This window comes from Dermochelys coriacea, chromosome 23 (assembly GCF_009764565.3).
Source record: "Dermochelys coriacea isolate rDerCor1 chromosome 23, rDerCor1.pri.v4, whole genome shotgun sequence".
Classification (NCBI taxonomy): Eukaryota; Metazoa; Chordata; order Testudines; family Dermochelyidae; genus Dermochelys; species Dermochelys coriacea.
This window is the reverse complement of record NC_050090.1, coordinates 3,098,855-3,121,430: the sequence shown is the minus strand read 5'-3', so window position 1 is coordinate 3,121,430 and position 22,576 is coordinate 3,098,855. Positions and strand designations below refer to the sequence as shown.

Here is a 22,576-nt window from a genome sequence, read left to right as displayed (position 1 = left end):
GAAGGTGTATTCAGGGATCCACAGTTCAAGAAGGACATTCATAAACTGCAGAGGGCCAGAGTGCGACCAGAACGATTCAAGGATTGGAAAACCGATCTTGTAGTGAGAATCTAGGATCTCAATCTAGTTAGCTTAAACAAAGAGAAAGGTAAAGAATGACTTGATCACAGTCTACACGTACCTATACATGGGAGACAAAAAATGGATAATGGGGTCTTCAATCTTGCAGACAAAGGTCTAATAAGATCCAGTGCCTAGGAATTGAAGCGAGACAAATCCAGGCCAAAAATAAGGTGCACTTTTTTTTTTTTTTTTTTTTTTTTTAAACAAAGTAATTAACCATTGGAACAACTTACCAGGGCTTGTGGTGGACTCTCCATCATGGCTGTTTTCCTAAGAGATCTGCTCCAGTTCATACATGAATTATTTGGGGCAGGTCTCTGGCTTGGGTTACACAGGAGGTCAAGACAAGTTGATCTCAGCCCCCCTCTGGGCCTATAGTCTATGACTGAACTGCAAACATCAGCAGGTGTCTCCTGACTCTACTTACAGGAGTAAGCAGCCAGTGCACCTCTAATGAAATCAAGGCATTAATATCAATTGACACCAGTTTAAGCCAGAGGGGAATCAGAGATAACAGGCCTCCAACAGATTTTAAATAAAGATGGAGAGTGAGGCAGGGGATGAGTACAGGGAAGCTGATCCACAGATGCTAAAGAGAAGACTCTCTCTTACCCCAGCAGGGAGTCTGCGCGGAGGGACAGAGAGGGGACTTTATGAACTCCCAAGGATGGCAATTTCCCACCAGATCCTAAGTCGAAGGGAAGTTGGGGGGAGCTCTGAGGATGGGAGTAAGGTGGTTGCTTCGTACATGAAGGCAGGCAACAGATGCCAGAGATAGTCAGCAATCGGTCACTACATAAGAGCCAGCCTCACCACATCCCATGCAGGGACGGAGCAGTTTGTACTCAGCCAACAAACAATACCCAAGTGTATTTATCAACAAGCTCATAAACTACCCCGAATCCAACTCTTCAGCTCCTACAAATCCACCCAGCGTCCCTACAAGGGCAGGCTCTTCCTCCCCATGCAGGAGAGATGGCTCAATGCGAATCATCAAATGCATTCCAAGCCCCTTCACACCTAACTCAGAAGTTCAGAGGAAACCCAAAGGCCCAGTTGAATGAGCGCCAAACACTGTGTGACCCTCTGCTCTGCAAATACAATGCAGCCAGCTTTCACGAGAATATAAGCCAGCCACCCTGTGGATGGTAGAACCAGAGATTACGCAGAAAGTACTGGGAATCTGGACTCCCAAGACCTGACACACTTCTGCCACTGACTCGCGAGTTTCCAAGTCGAAACTGGTATAACCCTGTGCACGTCACTGCCGCCCAGCCTCATTAAGAGGATGCACGCTCCTCTAAGCCAGCAGAGGAGAGGTAAGTGCATAATGCCAGCACAAGAGCTTCCTGCTGGTGCACATGGAAAACGTGTGCCACTGGAAAGGCGGGGGTGAGGCAGAGGAAATAGATGCTCCAACCAGACTGGTTTAGTGGGCACAGTAATAGAATTTGGGCTCCTGCTGTCTGGCATCAGGTTTATGGATGCCTCATCCCGAGCTGAAGAGCAGCCTTTTATACAGCTGCTGACAGAGCTGCTGAAGGTGGCATGCCAGACAAGTGCATTGCTAGTCTGCGGCCTAGACTGTCAGCACAGGAACGCAGCTCTGGCGGAAACGTGTGACCCAAAGCAGGAATGCAGCAGGGCGCAGGGGAAGAACTAGAAAGGAGGCAGAAAAATAGAATTTGTAGCCAAGTGTAAGCAGGTGGAGTTCCCACGCTGCTCCAAACAGAGCATGCACGAAGACACCCTGCTCCAAACTCAGCCCCTTTGGGGAGTTTGCCTTGATCTTTAACAATAAAGGCAAACACCCTAAAGGTCTGCTGTTCCAAGGGTTTTCTCTGCCAGACTCCCACGTTCCTGCCCTTAGTTCCCTCTGTCTCAGAGAGGGACACACCAACCCACTGATATCCTAGGCCGGAGCTAACAAGATCCCTGGCATCTTCATGAAGTGTTTAGCACCTGACATTAAGGTGACCTGGCAGAAGAACCCTGGCATTCCTAGGCAGGGTCCTAAAACATGCCACCTCACCATGTTACACTGCGCTACAGCAAGAGAAAAATCAAACAATCCCCTGCCTTGCCCTTCCACCACACCTAAAAGTCATGCCATGGCCCAAATCCCACAAAGCTTTGTGGGTGCAAAGGATTGTGGGACATGGTGGGTCTCATAGGAGAAGTTTTCGGCTAATTTGTTGGTCGCAGACTTAAAGTTGCAAATCCCAGCCCTATAAGGGAATACGGCAGCAGCATATCCAGAGGTCAGACCGCAGCAATAGAAACAGGAGAGCTGAATTCTAGTGCTAGCTCTGCCACTGACCCACTGCACAGCCTTAGTCAAGTCACTGCCCCCCCGTGCCTCGGTTTCCCCATTACTTGGAAACGGGAATACTAACTGCTCGCCATGTGTGCATCTCAAGGGTCTTACGTCCTCCTTTCCCAAACAAGTAGCTTGCAGTAAAAACAGATCAATAGCGGGCATTGCTGCTAGTAGCCCCCTCTGCTGCTAGTACATCTTGGTCACAAGTCAATAGCAGTAATTGTATGACACCTTCCATTATAAAGGATCCCAAGTGTTCTAGGAACAGCATGTGCCTCACCCACCACTGAAATGCAGCCACCCTGGGGTGGGAGAACTGCCTAACACTGACCCAAGCATTCGGTCTAAGAGCCATTTCGTGCCTGGCCCAATCGAGGCCTGGCCCATGACGGGGCTCTATGACAATACAAATAATAAATTCAAAAAGCTCTATATTTATTCCAAGCCACTGGGGTCAGCACCAAGCCAGAGGGAGGAGCTCCACCTACTACTATACTCCCACAGGTCGCTTCGGGGAACGTGCCCCCTTAAATACTGATGCCACTTCCTGCAGTTCCTAGGTTCAGCTTCCTTGGAGGTCTCCCATCCACGTGCTGCTGGCCCAGCAGGCCTTTGCTTAGCATGTGAGATCGGAGCCGGACATGACAGAGCTGCACCAGTCAAACTAGGGGAAAGCACCGATTGATGGTGGGCTTCCCTGGTCTCGGCAGCAGAACAAGAGGCTGCAGAGAAGATCTCAGCTGGGACAGATTCACAGCACTCCCCAAGTCCACAGAGCCACCAAGACATGGCAGCCATGCCCACTGCTTTCCATGCGGCTCTTCATTGCTCTGGGAAGAAGCCCAGGGTGCTATGAAAAACACTCTTCCCGCATGGTAGCTGCCAATTTTCTCTGCAAAAATTACAAGATGGAGCAGCCTCTACGACCCGAAAAAAACAGGGCTGTTTCCTCTTCTGTCTGGGACAGGGCTTTATTTTTAGCTCCGTCTGCAGCAGATACAGGAGGGCAGAGCTTTCATGCCTGCAGCCCACAAAATGAAAACAATCCACAGCCTGGTGCAAGAGAAAGGGTACGGGGTGGGGAGGACCCAACAATGTAAGATAAAAATCAGACTGATCAAAGGGTTTTGCTGAGACATCCATCAGGCGGCTCAAGAGAAGAGTTTAAAGCAATTAGGGATTTCGGGCCTCTGTGAAAGGGCCATAATTTTCAAACAGTATTGAGCACCTCCCTGGTGTCGCTAGGCCAGTATACATTAAGTGTAAACTAAACTTCAGGTTGGGCACCCACAGCCACTGCCCACCCTCCCGCACAGCGCTCCCACGGGCTTGTGGGAACGGAGCTCTGTGACACATAGGTCCATAGGTCGCCTGTTGCTTTCCCCTTCCAAACCCCTGCGCTGAGCGGCACCAGTTTCGGTGCCGGTTGAGGGCCCTGTTCAAAACTTGTCAGGAGTGCCCAGCTGGCACGTATATGGGCCGATGATGTAGCCCTAATAAAACGCTCGCACCCAGAGCGGCTGGTACTTGGAGGTTGCCCGACTTACGTTTCTCATCCGCTGGGGCTGCTTAATGCACTCCCATTGAATGACGCTGTCCACACAGTTACAGAGAAGGGGTAGCCACGAGCTACATTTGTAGGAGACAGCGGGCCACTTTCCTTGATTTAAGCGGCGGGCTAGCAGGGCAAGAATCACAGACGACCCTCCAGGTCAGAGCCGCTGAACCGGGGGCAAAGAGATCATGTTCCTGTGCTATTGAGGGGGTGGGATCCCCGCTAACCCATGGGAGGAGCGGGGTGGAAGAGGGCCCCCTGTTAAGCGGAGAAGGGATTTCAGTGAAAGACAGGCTCCCGCAACTCCCGTTTTCCACCCAGTCATGTTAAATGAAGGGGCGGAGGGGAATATCTTTGCTTCCGCCACAAAATTAGCTCAGCTCAACCTGTTTGTGTCTTATAATGCCTGCTTTTTCTTCCCCTGTTGCCACAGCAACTCACGCAGGGCAAACACCAATCCCCCTCAGGATTCCCCTGCTGCTGAGCTCAGCAGATCAGGGCAGGTAGAAGGCGGTGGCACACAGCCAGAACCAAATCAGTACTGCTCGGTGTGCAAGGGGATCAAGTAATTCCCCAGTCCAAGCAATTCTCCCTCCACCCCTCGCTGCAATTGATTCCCCTAGGGAAACCATTTCCTCAACAGGTGACTCCCCTCCCTCCTCTCGGTCACACCCCTGGCTCCGCAGTTCCCAGTGCTGGCTGAGCCAGTGCATGGAAAGAGATCCTGCTTGCCCTTCGGGTTCTGGTTTGCCGGCATGGATTCCGTACGGCACCTTGCCAGCCCTACCTTAGGTCTCACCCTGACACACCTCAGCGAGGGATTACATGAGACCTTGCTTCACAGGCTGTCTCCACAGGCCTGACCCTGCCACGTGCTGCACAACCTGTCCTCATGTGGAGGTCAGCGGGAGCGGCGGGCCCTGAAAGCTATTGGAAAGCAGCCGAGAGTGATGCAAATCCATCACCCCAGCGGTCCCAACACTGAGACCATAGCCAGTCATCCTGACCACGGCTCTCTCATTGTTTCCTTGTGCTCCCGTCTACCTCTGGCCTTTGATTGTAAGCTCCTTGGGGTAGGCACTGTCCTTTGGCTCCATTTGCACAGCGCCGAGGAGATCTGTGACTAGGGCCCCCTCTGCTCGGGTGCAGTGGGGCAGCCACTGCTGAATGTGGGCACTGCAATTCCTGTGCATGGTCTGTGGCTCAGCCGAAGCGCTTTGAGGATTGATAGGATGGAAGAGGGTTCATTGAGACTGTGCCTCACGCAGGCACAGAGTCATACGAGCAAGGCTAGAACAAGCGCCCATTTTCAGCCCTTCGGACAGAACCAGCGCTGCGAGGCCAAGGGCTGTTCGTAAAGCCACTCGAGCACAAGACTTCAAGAGCATTTGGAGCGGTTCCACCACAGCATTATTAACGGCCGCTTCATGGTTTAAAGTGGACAAGCCGAGGGAGCGAGGCTGGCCAGCCCTGCAGGAATGCAAGCTTAAGAACATAAGAACGGTCAGACTGGGTCAGACCAAAGGTCCATCTATCCCAGTATCCTGTCTTCTGACAGTGGCCAGTGCCAGGTGCCCCAGAGGGAATGAACAGAAGAGGGAATCATCAAGCAATCCATCCCGTCACCCATTCCCAGTTTCTGGCAAACAGAAGTGAGGGACACCGTCCCTGCCCATCCTGCCTAATAGCCACTGATGGACCTATCCCCCATGAACTCATCTAGTTCTTTTTAGCTTCAAAACCTCCGCTGCTACCACACTGAATTGTTTACCACAGAAGGATGCTGGTGTCCAAAAGATCAAAATGCCGGAGCGCTCAGGCAGGTCGGGATGGGGGCAGAAGGGACACAGGTTGGACGAGTGGCTGTAACCTCCCACCTTCTGGAAGAGCAGCATTGGCTTCCGAAAGAGAAAGGTATCACTGGAAATGGAGTCTGTATCTCTTTACGTGCTAATAAGCACAGAGAGTTTTACAGGCATCCCCTGGTCAAGTATATGGATACCAACTCACCCAAGGGTTGTGAGGTCTCTGCCAAGAGTCAGTTGTCATAGCCATTGCCAAGTGTGTATACAAATAATATTCTAAAAGTAACGTACCTATACTGCAAGTTATGTTCTTAGAGCCTTGGTGTTAAAGGCTGGTCATTAGGTAGTGAAATGCCTCAGGTTCTGTTCACGCAGGGGAGAGCAGACAATTCTCTCTCTCTGGCTAGTCTTTGTAAGTCTATTTTCATATTAAGCCACCAGCTAATCTAAATTGCTAAATCCACAAGAGACAGCAGAATCTAGAGGAAGGAACACAGCAGGACGGTGCCTGGTTTATGAAGGAAGATCAAAGGACTGGTTTGATATATCTAGGATTGCAAAGAGACCCACAGAATCCTTCCCCGAAGAGACGAGCTGACAGCATAGCTTGTGTCATGGAAAAGGGATCACAGCCTGCCTGGCTGGAAAATACTCCTGAGCAATACTTCATTAGACAGGAGAGTATCTTGTTAAGTACATCTAGGCTCTAGAATGCATGTTACGGTTTTAGTTTATACGTAAACATTTGTTTCTTATCCTTCTACTTGCGATTATTTAAGAAAGTCTAGAGATTCAAATGAACTTTTACGTGCTGTCACTATAACCTAAGTGCTGCGAGCTCTCTCACGCTCAGGGCAGGTGGTAGCAAGGTGCCTCCCAATGCTGGGTACCTCCCGGAAGCGTCACATTTAATACCATTAACATACCTTCATTCATCTAGGCCTAATTTGCAAGGTGCCAAGCACTTTCTATTCCCATTGATTTAACGAATGATCCCAGCAATTGCCTCCAGTTTTAAAACAGTTTTACTTCCAAGCACCATCCAAGTGAGGGCTGCTCCTGGGAAGATCGCAAATCAGCACGCAAACTGCTTCAGAGAAAAACTGAGGGCTGGGTCCCTGAGTGGCGCTGGACTTTGAGCTATCATGTCATCTCAAGGCAACGCAAGGTAGCTCCTGCAAGTGTCCAGCATGCGGTCTTTTGAGTAAGGACTTTTTGGAAGTAGTGAGAATTTGGTCTACAGTGCTTATCTGGCCCCCATATCTGAGCCCCTCACAATCTCTAACATTTATTCTCAACACTCTGCTAGGAAGGAATCTGCAAAGATCCCCCTTTTACAGATGTGAAACCAAGGCACAGAGAGATCTCACAGGACAGCTGTGGAGGAGCAGGAATTGAACCCAGGTCTCTCTCAGCCCAGCAAGTGCTCTCACCACAAGACTCTCTGTCCTCCTAGCTGGAGTTGGCTTCCTTTGAGGCGGGCCATTGACAACTGTTGAACTCCCTAGTCCTTGCTTCGACTCCCGCTCCCCTCAGACATCACACACTCTGCAATTTGCTGCTGAAGGGAAGGCGCAAAACATGGCATAAAAACCAGTTTGGCTATCTGTAATGAATATAGGCAGAGGGCTGTTTAAACATAGCCAAGAAGAGCGTGAAATGACAGGCGTGTCTTTACCAGCAATCTCCCTCATTGCCGGAAGTCGGCACTTTTTAACCTACATATCTAAAGTGCTTTAAAAAGGTGAGTCTATCTACCACCCCCGTTTTGTTTTTTTTAAAACCTCCTCCCTGTAATTGAGGCACAGATCTTTAAGTGATTAGTTCAAGGTCACGTTCCAGTCAATAGCAGAGCTGGGACTCGACTTCGCTCCCCTACTCCCAGTCCTGCTCTACAGCTACTAGCCAACAATGGCCCCTATCCCCCGGCATTCCCACTTGCCCCCAACTACCCTTCCCATCATTAGCGATTCAACTGGTAGCACATTCAGTTCCATACGCCACAGGAAATCCTCTTCGGTGACATTTAAGGCTCTCGATCAATCTTCTCCAGTGTACCTTTGGGAACTTCTAATTCCCCACTCATAGGTTTGAGATGCAAGCCCAGGTATTGCAAGACTTCTGTATACTCCTGGAAATTGACTGATTCAAGATTACCAAGCTTTCGCCATCCCTCTCACACACACCTCGGAGTCTGAGATGTAGCTATTTCTGGTTTCCAGGCTGGCCTTTAAATTGCTTGCTTCCCGTGCCTTACCCAGTTCAATAGTTTTCCTTTTTTACGAGCAATCATATGCCCAGGGGAGACAGTGCATGAAAACACACAGCAGAAGACTAGCGGTCCCAAATACTAGAGCCTTTGTGCCACTGCCACAGCAGACAAGTTCTCCCCGCTAAGGGCTAATGCTCCATGTAGACACATTCACCTGGAGAGGTTTAGAAAGAATTAATTAGGGTTAGCGTGGAAGCAGCTGCGATCTCCAGATCCTGGGTCTTCCTGACTAAAGCAAATGGACAAGCCACAGTCAAAGTTTACAGGATAGGAATGATGGAAGAGACGAACACTGGGAAAGGGGAAATGAGTGGGATGCAAGAGGGGTAAATGTCGTTTAATACTTGTGATTCCCTTCACATGTTTTTAAACTCGCCATTGAACCAGGAGGACCAGGGGGCCCAGGGAAGGGAATACAGAGCCTTTAGCCCTAACAGTTTAAATCCACCCACATTGGGGACCACCGATGGCTCTCTGTGACTAGCAAGAGGCGATTTGGGGGCAGTTAGTCCTGTTCCTAGTAAGAAGGCAGGGCATCATGCACATAAAGATGCTGTTGAAACCTGCACCCTCGCGGCAGCCTGAGGAGAGAGGTGGAGAAACACTGAATGGGCTGTGGAGAACAAGTTGCCATGTTACTTTGCCAAACTGGCACTCCAAAAATGTAAAAGAAGAGAACAAATTGCCCCAGCCAAGCCTTTCTTCTTCTTCAGGGCTGCTAACATGGCACTTCTTGAAGCTACGAGTGCAGGTGCCTGGGTCCTGTAGAGGTGTTATTTCTGTGCTACAAGTATGAACCCCTAGATATGGATGCCCCTTGACAGACCATTGATCTGTTAGGGAAAGGGGGGACTATAGGGTCTCTCGACTTGGCCTCATTCACTAGAACTTTCTTTGCTCTTGCAGAAACCAGACCCCGCATGAAGGTTCACCAGGCCACCTACCTTCTGCGAGCCGTGTTGAATAGCCGTGATGAACACAGGATCCACCAGTGGCTTGGGTCTCTTTGCCGATTCCTCGATGATGCCCTGCCATTGCCTTGGCAGACCAGTGAACTTCTGCTCTTGTTGGTCATACCCAGTGTGGACCCGGTGCTCGAAGTTTGAGGGAGCAGAGATCTCAACGCGTTTCTTCTTCTTGCTGAACATGGTGAGGTTGGCTAAAAGACCTGAGAGGGGAATGAAAAATAAACGTCAAGGAGGAAGGGGAGCACGTACCATCATGGAACTGCCCGAGAATCATGGGAGGCTACAAAAATCAAGCTCCTTCATATAACAGAAGATGACCATATGGTAGAACACTTAGATCACCCATCAGAGATCACATGGCAAGCTAAATACAATCAGATAGGATTTAGAATTATGTTACCGCATAGCATCTCAATACCATTTCACCAACTCTCTTTCCAGACAGGGATGCTCTTCTACAACAGACCAGGGATGGTGATTTGCACGTCTCACACATCCTCCATCAGAACCATCATAAAGCACTTGAGTATTAAGCCTCAAGAGGCTATTAAATACTATCCCCAGAGAGGCACACTGAGGCACCCAGAGACCTGAACTGACGTGCCCAAGTTTACACAGAGGTCAGTGGCAGATCTGGGACAACAACCCAGATCTCCTGACTCCCACTGCCTCTATTATGTATGGACAGACTAGAAAGGGGGAGGGGGGGAGGTTTTTTTTTTGGGGGGGGGGGGGGGAGGGTTACTATAGCCTAAACTGATTTTTAGTGTTTGGAAAGGAGTTTGATTGACAGTCCTAAGCAGTAAGTTCTTATAACAACCACCAATCAGATAGAGAATTGATTTAGGTCAGTGCCCCACCATATTCTGGAATGGGATACCTTTGAGCCACCTTATACCTCACGTCAATTCTTGGCCTCTTTGCGGAGATGGCCATCAAGGGGTGGCCAATTTGAACCAGCTCTGGGGGAGGTCTGAGATGGGGATGCATGTCCACTATGAACTGGGCTGAGACTCACCAACTCACTGCACACAGGTCCAAGTGTTCTCAGATAGGAAACAACTTTTAGTCACTACAGTCATGGGCTGGATTTGAATTGGTAACTCAGAGGCAAAAGGCTCTCGCTCATTACCAATGCCTGGAGCTAGTCACGCATTCATTTAAAAAGAGCCAGTGGTGGAGTTTTAGTCAGATTCCAATTTTGCTGCTGTGTTTGCAACAATCTAGCTGCAGAACTACCCCACTGCCATGTCTGCCAGAACGGATAAATAGAAACACATTTCCAGAAGCTATTTAGCTATTTTGGGTGCCCACCTGGAGATACTGTCCAAATTTGAGGGGGCATGGAATAAGTGCTTCTGACAAAAAACAGGCTCCTTTAAAGGAGTCCCCCAACTTGAGCGTCAAAAATCAGTCACTTCTGAAAGCATAAGGCATAAAAGTTTCCTTAGATTATAAGCTCTTTGGGGCAAGAACTGGCTGTGTTGTGTTTGTACAGAGCTGAGCACAAGAGAGCAAACAAAACAATCCTTGACAGGGGAGAGGAGTAAGTTTCCATGCACAGAGTTCCCCCTGCTAGACAGATCTATAAATCTGGTTTGCACAAGTGTTAGACACAATTATGGGATTGGTCCTCATGCTCCTTCCGAGGCTTGGAGGAAATATCTATCTAATTGGGCTCCGTCCCAGTGATGAGCTGGCAAAAGCTGAAGAACTGGTTCCTTCAGTCGCTCCAGGTCTTCGGCGGCAGGCCCTTCAGTCGCTCCAGGTCTTCGGCGGCAGGCCCTTCAGTCGCTCCAGGTCTTCGGCGGCACAGAAGGACCCACCACCACAGTGCCGCCGAAGACCCAGAGCACCGCCGGGTGAGTAAAAATTAAAAAGGGATTCTCTCCACAGCTGAGAGATCAGGTGGGCCAGACAGGCCAGAGTTTGCCCACCTCTTTAACAACCATTTCTAAATGGGCTTCAAAATTTAATAACCAGTTCGTGCGGACTGGCTCCAGCTCACCACTACTCCTCCACCCTGTGTAATAAGTCAAAATAAGTGGGACAAACCAGCTAAAATTTACCCACGTGGCTCATGGCCTTAGAGACAGTCTCATCTCCCTCCCCGATACGCCCTCCCACACACCCTTACCCAAAAAGTTCAATGTCTCAGTGCTCACATGGACACCAGAAACAAACAGCCAGGACTTCATCCCCACAGCACTCGGTCAGCCAGCTAGAAGAAATGGAGAAGAGCCGCACCCACTGAGCCAACACAGCCATGCTGTGCAGATGGCATGTATGTTCATGGCAGATGGGCCGAGCATGCTCCTGCTTCATGAACAACACACACCTCAGCTGCCTGAAGGGTTCTGCTCTAACAGAGATGTCTGCTGCGTGCACAAGATAGATGATGATGATGAAGAATGGAAAATGCCCAGGAGAAATCCAACCCTTCTGTGCTACATCTGTCCTGCCAAAGCTCAGAGAGAGACATTTACGAGACAGAGCAGCGCACATTGGCAACATGGAGCTTTTCAGGGCTCCTGGCCTCTCACTTATACCCCTGTACCAGCTCTTACTGAAGGAACAGTGTGAAATCTCTCACCTTGATCCTAACCTGGCTACCTCTTCCACCTTTGGGTTCGCTCATTTGCCATTCCTGGTCAGAGCAATATTCCTGTCCATGTGTCTTTCCATCTTCAAACCCCCTCACTTTCCAATGGCCTTTCCCCAGATGACCTCATCTCTACAACCACCTGCTTCTCTTTCTTGTCCCAGGTGTCCAGTTTAAAAATCTGGTTTTCCAAAGCTTTATGCCAAGCATGTTTTCCATCATCTTCGTTAGTTTCCCCTCAAACTCTCTCACTTCCTTCCTATGTCAGCCTAATTTGGAGGCAGATCCTGGAAACCCCCTCTCACGTGTCCTCAACGTGGCTATGTTTTTACAGACTCACTCTTTCCGGAGAGGGAACATATCTATTTCTGTTAAGTAACACACACACACACTTCTGGCACTAATAAGAACAGCTGTGCAGACATTTAAAGGTCACCTTGTTGTACAGTGACACACTGAACCTGCACCTAAATTGTTCTGCTTTGCTGACATGTCAAAGGTCATTCCTTCCTCATGGGTTGGTTGGTTGGTTTAACCAGTTCTCCACCTAAGGCTCATCACAGCTTAAGACAATTTCCCTTCCTGTTTCCTCCAAGCTGTCCAGTACCAGCTGTCCCAAGAGACCACACCAAACCAGTTTTGATTCAGGAGTGGTTCTAAACAAGTCGGAAGTCTCTGGGAAGTGAATGAGCACAGACACCATATAGGACAAGGGAGGAGCCAATAACTTGTTTTGTCTGATACACTGAAGAAACAGCACACAAGTCACGGGCAGCGATGATCATTCTCCCCTGCCACCCACAGGGGAGAGAGACGTCACCTAACCCAGGAGAGAACAGATGGCTTTCGGGTTACTATGGGGCTGGGACAGCCCCTTTGCTCTTCACATGTCCGCAACGTCCAGCACTGTTGAGCCTCTAGATGCTACTGCAACACAGAGACACCATCTCCTAAGTCTAAGTTCTACTCCTGCTTCTTACCATGGGATCTTCCAGGTGGTCTAAATCAGGGGCTCTCAACATTTCCAGACTGGACCCCTTCAGGAGTCAGGTTTGTCTTGCGTACCCCAACTTTCACCTCACTTAAAGACTACTTGCTTACAAAATCAGATGTAATACAGAAGTGTTACAGCCACACTGTTACTGACAAATGGCCGACTCTCTCGTTTTTACCATGTAATTATAACAAATTGAAATATAAATATTGTACTGACATTTCAGTGGATAGTATTATAGAGCTGAATAAGAGGTTTCAGAGTAGCAGCCGTGTTAGTCTGTATTCGCAAAAAGAAAAGGAGTACTTGTGGCACCTTAGAGAATGCTCTAATAAATTTGTTAGTCTCTAAGGTGCCACAAGTACTCCTTTTCTTAGAGCTGAATAAACAAGTCATTGTCTGTATGAAATTTTAGTGTGTACTGTCTTCACTAATGCTTTTTACGTAGCCCATAGTAAAACCAGGCAAATATCTAGATGAGTTGATGTACCCCCAGTTGAGAATCACTGATCTAAATAAAGGGCTTGTGCCCTTTTTATGCTTCTTTATGAGGTACAAAGGCAGCCTGATGGCTTGTTTTTATATCCCATCCATAATACCTATGTTGACCCCATCACAATCTTCTGCATTTATCCTCAATACCCCCCTTGAGGTAGGACAGTGCTATCATCTGAGGAGTAACTGAGGCAGAGAGAGACTTGGGGCTAGTCTGTTAGCTCGCAGCAAGCTAGGCTGTATATCTAGCCTGCCATGCATTAAGTGTTCACACAGACTCTGCTGCAGGGCACTAAGAGTTCTGTAATGTGCTTTGATCTACCCCACCTTGGAATGGGAGCAGGTCTCCCTAGCTAACAGCCTCACCACTGGATTCCCAACACATTAGAAATCCAGGTCCCGTCTACTCCAAATGTCAACCCCTTCGCCAGCCAGCTTTAAAGAAGTCACTTCGCCTCTCATTTATTTGCTTACCCGTCTGCAGAATAGGGATAATTCTCCTCTATGTTGGACATCTTAGGAAGCCAAAGTTTGTCTTGTTTGTAAGGAACTTTGATACCCGCAAATGGAAAGTGCTAGAGATGGGCGAAGTGCTGCCATCCAAGGATTCAGGATTCTGAGGTATGGTCACTCAGGTGGTGCACTGGACCAGCAATTACACCAAGACCGTTCTAATTACATCTGTCTCCAGTACCAGATGCTATTTGCCTTGCGACAGAAAGTCTCAAGCAGCCCTGAATCAACTGGGAAACAGAACCAAACCCAACAGTAGGAGAAAACAGCCAGGGCAATCCCAGAGATCCAGCTAGCTCTCTCTCTCTCTCTCTCTCTCTCACACACACACACACACAGAGCAACCTGAGCACCTAGAAAACTCGAGTCAGCGCTGATATGGCAGGATACAAAATCTGGCCCATTTCACCTCATAATTTTCTGCTTAAAAATAAGCATTTTTAATTAATGGGAACCAGCCACCATATGCAGCTCCAGTGTCTAATGTAAAACTAATTAATGTTCCAAAGGGAAAAAAATCATTTATTTTTACATAATTAAGCTAGCTCCAGTGAATGGTGCTGGAGTGACAGCCCCAGAGAGTGGAGGCCTTTATCTAGAAAGCAGGTGCAAGGCAAGAGACACAGCAAGCTTCCTTCACCCAACCCTGATCTGGAGGGACCTCTGCCAGGGGTGACTGGGGAGTTCAGGGTCACCCATCCAACTCAGGGCTCAGCTTCATCGCCAACTTTGGCAAGGGAGGCTTTGCAAGGAATGCGCATGTGATTGCTTTCTAGGGTTGGTTTGCAACAAGTGTTGACCTTAACTCAGCTTCCGTCCACATGCAGATAACCCTTCACTCGCCCATGGTAGTGCTGTTAATTTGGGTTGGCTGGCCTGAGAAGCCGTATAAGCTACAACTCGAGTGGGCACAGCCTGGCAGCTGCTACACAGCCACTCTGCGAGCTCCACTTGAGTGCTGCTAGTCCTCCAAAGCCTTCCCACTATCACCCCCCACGGGCGCAGAAGGAACTCACCAGCTCTCCCACAGCATACTGCAGGAGAATTCATGGCCCTGCAGCGCTAGGAATCATGGGATGGATGTGCCCTCAGAAATCATAGCGCCACATACAAATGAGTGCAGTACCTGTGTGGACACAGCAACTCAGGTGTTATTTCAGAGTGTGGCTGCTCTCACGGGAGCTAAGCTAACTCAAGTTGACTCTGCAGTGAAGATAGACCCTTAGAAGCCCGTCACGTTAATTTTGATTTCCATTTCTTAAGGCTACAGGTAGCTTAAAAGTAACCTGCAACGGGAATGAATATATATATTAGGGCTTGTTACTGGGTTCCCTTCGCAATTGTACCAACCCACTGCGATATCTTGGGCCAGTCACTTCCCCGTTTCCACATGGGAAGCAGAATCCCAAGGCTGCCAGCTCTGGATGTGCACAGAGAAGACCAGTCGTGTTCTAGAGCCCTGAGATCTCAAAGGCACAGGATAAATATATTCCCAGTCAAAGTGATCCTGTGTTTTCTTCCTTCATTTACTCTTTGCTTCCCATGTTAAATAACTTGTACTTGTGTTATTCTTCCAACAGAACACCCAGGTTTGGATCCTCGACCTGAAGGCATTTCGCCTTACTTGCTTGCCAGTTGTCCCTGATTTTGGATTAATATTTAAACTTAGAACTAGGAAGAAAATAAAACCATTAAAATGAAGTTCTAGCAATTAAGGTGCAAGGAGAAGAGCACACAGGCAAGCTACTTTGGAACATGAATCTAAATCTGCCTGTTAGGTCATTGCCAATCTCTTGCTTGTAACTTCACAGAGCTGTCCTCCTCTCTCAGGCACTGCTTAGAGTAGAGATCAGAGAGCATGCTCTCTCCTGCCCGTGGGAGAGAGTCCAGCGTCAGCTTGCTGAGGACAGATAGCTGGGAAGAGAGCCCAGGAGCACGGAGATGCATGATCTCTAGTGGTTGGAATAAGAGAGACTGGAGTCAGCAATTGTGAGTTCTATTTCTTGCTCTGCCACTATGTGGCTTCAGGTAAACCACTGCCCCACTCTGCCTCAGTTTCCCTACTTGTAAAAAGGTGATAATTGGGAAATTGAGTTTGATACCAACCGAAAACGCACATGTTCTGAAAGCGGAAGGGGAAAGATGCTATCACCACATTCTGTTACAACCTGGCTCCTAGAGGGGCAGGCACTCTGTACCAGAGTTCACAAAAGCATTATGCTTAAGCCGCCTTCTTCCCACAACTCTCCTCCTGACTGCTTAGAGAACAGAGAAGATCTCAGCCACATGTAGACAGGAGTACGAATCCCTCTGCTACTAGCCATGGGAGTTCACCCAAGATCAAGCTGAAGTCTGGGAAAGCTGGTATTCAGGACAGTCACTTCGCATTAAAGGGATGGAGAGGAGTCTCCCAATGTCACAAGAAAATGTGTCTCAAATTCAAAAAGTAGAAAAGGGTCTTCAGCACTGGACAGATATTCAGAGTGCATCCTCCCTAGCTAATCTTTGGCAAATACAACCCACTTCTCACTCCAGGCTGTGCCAGGCAGATGGTCTGCGATATGCATGAACAATCAGACTGTGACACTGACATGGTCAGAAACAACAGCCTCCTGAGCCCAGACGGAGCACACAGAATCTTCTCTGCCCTTCCTGTTCGACCTTTCAGCCCTGGCAGAAGAGCGAGAGAAGGCTTAGACACTGAGGATCTTTCCCAAAAGGATATGCTGCATGTTGCTCCTTCAACATAGTCTGTATTTTAATGCTTCTAAAAGAGAATCCACCAGAGCCCTGGCTGTTATCTCCCTGCACTCTAGAACTACCCACTAAAACACACCAAGACCTGACCCTCAAGAAACCTCTTAATCAAGTGGGAGTCAAGGAGAGCCACCAAAAATAAATCACAGAACTTGACACCACATTCAATACATGCCAAGTAACACGACTGCCACAGGAACCAGCCACCCTGCGATGGCTCTGAGGCACTGCAACTCAGTCCGACCCAATACCTACGCCCCCATCCCAAATGGCTACTGACATACAGGGGTTCCCTATAACAAGCCATTTCCTCCTGCAGGCCGTGGATGGTGGATGTTTCCACATCACTAGACCATTTGCTCAGTGCTCCTCATGCTTCCCTTGGGTGGTGGGGCCCCTCTGCTTGGGACCCAGGGGAGAGCCAAAGAAGATCAGTGGATTCCGCAGTAGCTACAGGTACTGGAGGAGCAATATAAAGAAAGGAGATATTCTTCAGGGTTAAAGCCAGAGCATGGCATTGCTCCTTTGTGACAGGAACAACTTCAGGCAGCATTGCCTAATGTTTTCACAGCCCGAGTCCAAGCCTGCCAAGATCTGGTGACATTTTGACACCTGTCCTCCTTAACGCTCAAACTGGCACACGGAGCAGCATCCAGCTATGCATGCTGAACTGTGTTCATGGCTCTCTGGAATTGATAGTTGATGAGAAAAAGGCCAAACAGCTTTAAAGCTCGATTGGTCATAATTGCTAGAATAGCGAAACTCCCCTGGACCTTGCCGCCACTGAGCAAATTAAACTTTTCCTACAAAAACAGGGGTATCAACCACCCAGGATCTCCAGAGTAGAGAGATATCAGACGTACATCATGTCCTGTAAGTGTTATCTGGTTGCAAACCTGACAAGAAATGATCAGCAAAAAAATTATTGCCCATGTTTTCAAACTTATGCTCCTTAAATAAATAAACAACATTAAAATTTAGGTGCCTTAATAGAACAGAAAAAGCTTTTTTATCCAGCATGTGGGGTGAATGGGGGGTGCTGGTAAGTGAAAAATTAGGATTAACTAAGAGGAAGGGGATCCCGGGCATGCAGGATAGCAGCGGATCCTAACGGTTAAATGTTTAACCTGTTTAAACTATTAAAATTGTACATTATTTACATCCCTAGCCCTAGCTACTGAGGGATCTTAATGTCCACAGCCTCCGTGGCAGATCCATTCCTCCCCCACAGAGAAACCCAAGAAGAACCTCAAAGTTACGAACTAACTAGTCAACCGCATACCTCATTTGGAACCAGAAGAACACAGGCAGCAGCTGAGACCAAAGAAACAAACAAGAAAAAAGCAGCAAATACAGTACAGTACTGTGCTATGCTAAATGTAAACTATTATCAAATAAAGGGGAAAGCATTTTTCTTCTGCATAGCAAAGTTTCAAAAGGTGAGGTAAGTCAATGCTAGTTGTAAACTTTAGAAAGAACCATAACGGTTTGTTCAGAGTTACAAACAACCTCCCTTCCTGAGGTGGTCATAATTCTGAGGTTCGACTGTCTAGACCCATGGAGGAAGGCTGCTAAGGGCAGCGGACAGAAGCTTCACAGAATCTGGCTTATGGAACTCACCCCTTGAAGAGATGAGACCACTGGCTTCGCGGTACTCAGAAATCATCTCAGCTTTGGGTTGCCCTCCCCCACAAAGTTCTGCATACATTCACACTATTCACGAACCCACGCAAACATTCTGCCCATCGTCCATGTCTACCTCTGCTGGCAGGGAAGGACCAGCAAGGGATACATAATTTCTGAGGGGCACTCATACTACATAGATCTGGACAATAGTTAAAAAAAGAAGTTGTTCTACCACTAAAGCTTTTCTACTGTGGTAGTGCCTAGGAATCCCAGTCATGGCCCAGGACCCCTTTGTTTGTCTAACCTAGCACAGAGGAGCACAAGGAAACTATGAGACCGTATCAATCACAGCACACCAGTTTCCTCTCCTGCCAAGTTGTTCGTAGGCATGATGGCAAAGGAGGACATGGGGATAAGCTTTGCAGATGTTTATGGGGCGCTTCTCCCCATGAGGACAACTGAAGCAAGAGCCCAATCCTCATATGAGCTATCATTAGACAAAATAGCCCCACTGACTTCCTGGCTCGCATGAGGTATTGTCTGTAGGGTTAGCTCTCAAAGTTTTCCAAATCCCAGTCAACTGATAAGAGTAAGTATCTGTTTCAGTAACGTATATGCTACTCCACAGCTAGCTGACTGGGTCAGGGATAGATCTGACTGATCTTGCATGCTGTGGGGTCACGGAAATGCTGCTCAAAGGGAAAGCCCACATGGTAATGACCCAAACAGCATCACAAAACGAGATTCCTCCCAAAGGGGGTTATGATATTTCTGTGGTGCCTGAAGTGATAATTGGGCCTATAAATTTACCTTAAAGTGTGAACTCAACGGTGAGCTTTTGGGGTTCTTAAACAGAACAGACTTTGGGGGAAGTTAACAGATATGGACGGGCAGAGAGGTTACTGCAATGCTGGCTGACTGAAAGAAAAGAAAAGAGGAAGAAGAGAGCTTCACCGTCATATGGCTGCCACCCCCACCACCTCCACCTCCTAGGACCATGGACCTTCTTCATCCTAATCCTGAGAGATGTCCCGACTAGACTGGGCCAGAGAGAGGGAGCCAGATGACAGCACTGCCTCCATCGGCTCTGGCTAAATCCTGACCACCACCTGAGATGTGAGACTTTGTCACATTGCCCCCCACCCCCTGCCCTAGTGTGTTCCTTTTCCTTCCTTGCTGTATTTCTTCTCTATCCTATCCCTACCCTTTTGCCTTCTGTCTAATATGTGGCTTAACAAAAACAGCTGTTCCCCAGTCCGATGCTGGCAGCAGCTTGCCAGGTCTCAGAATGGCTGATCAGACCATGTGCTGAGCCTATTTCTCCTCCAGCAGCGAGGTTACAAGTGAGAGTCAGAACCAGAGACAGAAGCTGCATTTTCTGTCTTTGCTGTTCTTTTCTTTCCGCTGGTGGGTGATGGTCTTGTTTTGCCTTCTAGCAAACAGGAACAGACTAACAGCAACAACAGCTCCAGCCCATCTCAACTAAATGTCTTCCCTTTCCCCAAAAGGACAGTTATTACCAAGTGTAAAACCATCTAAGAGACTGTCAAACGAGGGGTAGAAGTGTCTTTCTAAAAAAATCTCCCTGGGTAGATAGAAAGAGACAAGGGATACTGTTAAAATGAAAGCCTTATTTAGTACTTTACATTTCAAACACTTGACCTGTTTTTCTTTCTTTTATTAGAGGTTCAAATGGATTTCTAATGGTGTGTTTTCCATGGTACTCGACAGAGGTCTCTGTATATCAAACCCTGAACCTTGTTTAAAACTGTTTAATGTTGGTCAGTTACAGGCCTTTGACTCTTCGGGCCCATATATTGCACCCAAAAGCAGCGATACTCAGACCGAGGCTAGGGAGCCACAAGTGGTTCTTTGCAGCACATATTAAAACACCGATTCAATTAACAACCAACCAATTCAAGTTATTGGCCAATCAGGATGCTTTTACTATGTTATTAACCAATTATAGAATAGTTGGTCAGTCAATTTGCTGTGAGAATATTACACACACATGTACGGCATACATATGAGAGAGAAAGAGAAAGAGAAAGAAAATGAAACAATCAGTTCACACTACTGTGGCTCTTTCTTGGCTCCTGGACCACTGAAGTCTGAGTATCACTGACCTGAAGTAACAACGGGCCTTTAATCAAAAAGGATGCCTAAGTGGCTTTGCAAGCTATATGCAAACTGCAAAGCACCTGCCATTGAGCAAGGAAGGTACATGACGCACCACATGCAGAATGAAGGAGGGAAATCTTCTGCTCACATGAGGAGTGCCTCCAGGGGGTCTTTCATGTCCACTCCCAATGCTTGGGCGTGATTTGTTCAAGAAAATTCCTCCCACCCCTCCAGCATGAAAGATTAATCCAAACGGGAACAGGTGCAGAGACTGACGACTAGGATGATCAGGGGAATGGGCAGCCTACTTTAGCAGAGGAGGCTGAAAGAGCTAGGCTTGTATAGCCTAGCAAAACGAAGGCTGGGAGTGGATCTGATGGCTCCCTATGAATATGCCTCGGGCAGGTGGGGGAGGTAAACACCAGAAAGAGAGAAGAGCTATTGAAGCTAAAGGACGATGCTGGCACAAGAACAAATGGGGATCAACTAGTCAGGGATCAATGGAGGTTGGAGAAGGTGGTTTCTAGCCATCAGAGGAGGGAGATTCTGGAATAACCTTGCAACAGTAGCAGTGGGGGCAAACCACCAAACTTGTTCTAAATTGGCACTTGATACGTTTATGAATGGGATGATCGCACAGAGTTGGCTGTGATAGCAAGGACTGGACTCAAGGACACAGGAGGTCCCCTTCCAGTCCTATGACCCTTTACTCCCTTCCTGGACCCCAGTTTATCTGCCTCCAAAAGAATAAAGGGGCTGAGCTGACCCAGCTGGGGTCGGAACCACAATGCCAGGGAGTCCAGGGGTTCCAGCTGTGAGCTGTACAGCCTGATCCCATTCTTTTTTTAGTGAAGTACAAAGCACTTGTACTTGGGGGTAGTTTTGTTGATCTCGGGCAGATATCGAAGTGCCAATATTCCTCTTTATGTGGGGGGGAGGCACAGGTTTTAAAACAGAGCGTCAGATTTAAAGATAGTGTTTCCAGATCAGCGTTCTGAGTTGGGGGTTTTTAAACACAGACTCAGATCAGGAATTTGACACTGGATGGTCTGTTATTACCATTTCAGTAACTCCACTACGCAACGTTCAAAGCAGACTCAAGAGGGTTTTACAGAGGTCTTAAAGCTGTGCTCTGGATTGGCATTACACAGGAAATCTGGCCATAGGTGAACCCAAATGTATTTTTTCCTTGTATAAACAAAGCCAGGCAACAATGAACGTCTGTTTACATCATTAAGCATCTGTGTCCTCTTTAAAAAAAAAAAAAAAAAAAAAAATCATCAAAGATACAGCTTTGATCCTGCCCAGTTGCAGTTCAAAGTGCTGGCAAATCACTACAGAAACAAAGAAATCTTCCAGAAACTGGCACAGAGAAGATGAAGGGTTTGTCCATCCAAGATGATTCTGAAAAGCACCGGCCTCTCACCTACCTATCCTTTTCCTTCCTTTGGACAGACAAGTCATATCTAGAGGAAAGGAAATCCAATCAAATGAGTTAGAGTACACTCTGGAGTGAAGACTAAAGTGAGCACATGAGAGATCTTCTTGGCCATTGATAACGTGACAGGGGATGGATATCAAACCTGTTTTCCAAGCTCTCATTTGTTAAAGTACCAACTGCGACCCCAACCCTGCACAAGATAAAAATCACAATCCATGCATGCCTTGAGGAGTTAACAATCCAACAAACGGACAAGAAAGAAACCCTCAGTATAACGATATGTTTCTACGTCTGAAAGGCAACTCTTCTAGCAGCTGGTAAATGCACAGCCCTTGTAATTCAATGTTCCCTTCACCAGCCCCCTGGGTCAGACAAGAATATTTCTTGTCATTGACACAAACCGGAGCTTCAACGCATAGCTATTCCCTCTGCTCACCTACAACTTCACTATTATAGGCAGCGCTGGTGGCCTTATAGACACCTGCTCATCTTCAAGCTGACATGGGCCATCCAGTGAATGCATAACAAAGACACTTTAAAAAAAAAAAAAAAAAAAAAGGGAAGACAAACCACAGTCCCAGGTCAGAAGAACAACAGCGGAAAGCTAATAAACTACAGGTTTCAGAGTAGCAGCCGTGTTAGTCTGTATTCGCAAAAAGACAAAGGAGTACTTGTGGCACCTTAGAGACTAACAAATTTATTTGAGCATAAGCTTTCGTGAGCTACAGCTCACTTCATCGGATGCATCCGATGAAGTGAGCTGTAGCTCACGAAAGCTTATGCTCAAATAAATTTGTTAGTCTCTAAGGTGCCACAAGTACTCCTTTTCTAATAAACTACAGAACGGGTGACAACCCGTCAGCTGGCTCATCCTAGCCAATTCCATAATACAAAAGTTATTAAATGTAACTGGTTGGCACAGTCATCTGGCTGGCTCCTCTGGTGTAGATGAGCCATATGCAGCAACCCCTTTACCAAGTTTCT

The 22,576-nt window shown here is 47.8% G+C and overlaps 1 protein-coding gene across 6 annotated transcripts in view; it reads right to left on the bottom strand.

Moving 5' to 3' along the window:
• Positions 1-22,576, bottom strand: part of PAK4 (p21 (RAC1) activated kinase 4) — a 98,261-nt gene that overhangs the window by 22,600 nt on the left and 53,085 nt on the right. For 5 of the 6 annotated variants that reach the window (XM_038381989.2, XM_038381993.2, XM_038381990.2 and 2 more), the window contains exon 2: positions 9,020-9,243. In XM_038381989.2, the coding sequence (XP_038237917.1) occupies positions 9,020-9,223 (204 nt within the window). In that variant the 5' untranslated portion in view covers positions 9,224-9,243. Of the gene's footprint in view, positions 1-9,019; positions 9,244-11,636; positions 11,660-22,576 lie in introns of those variants that run through there. The other variant, XM_043501422.1, reaches the window with a different exon arrangement.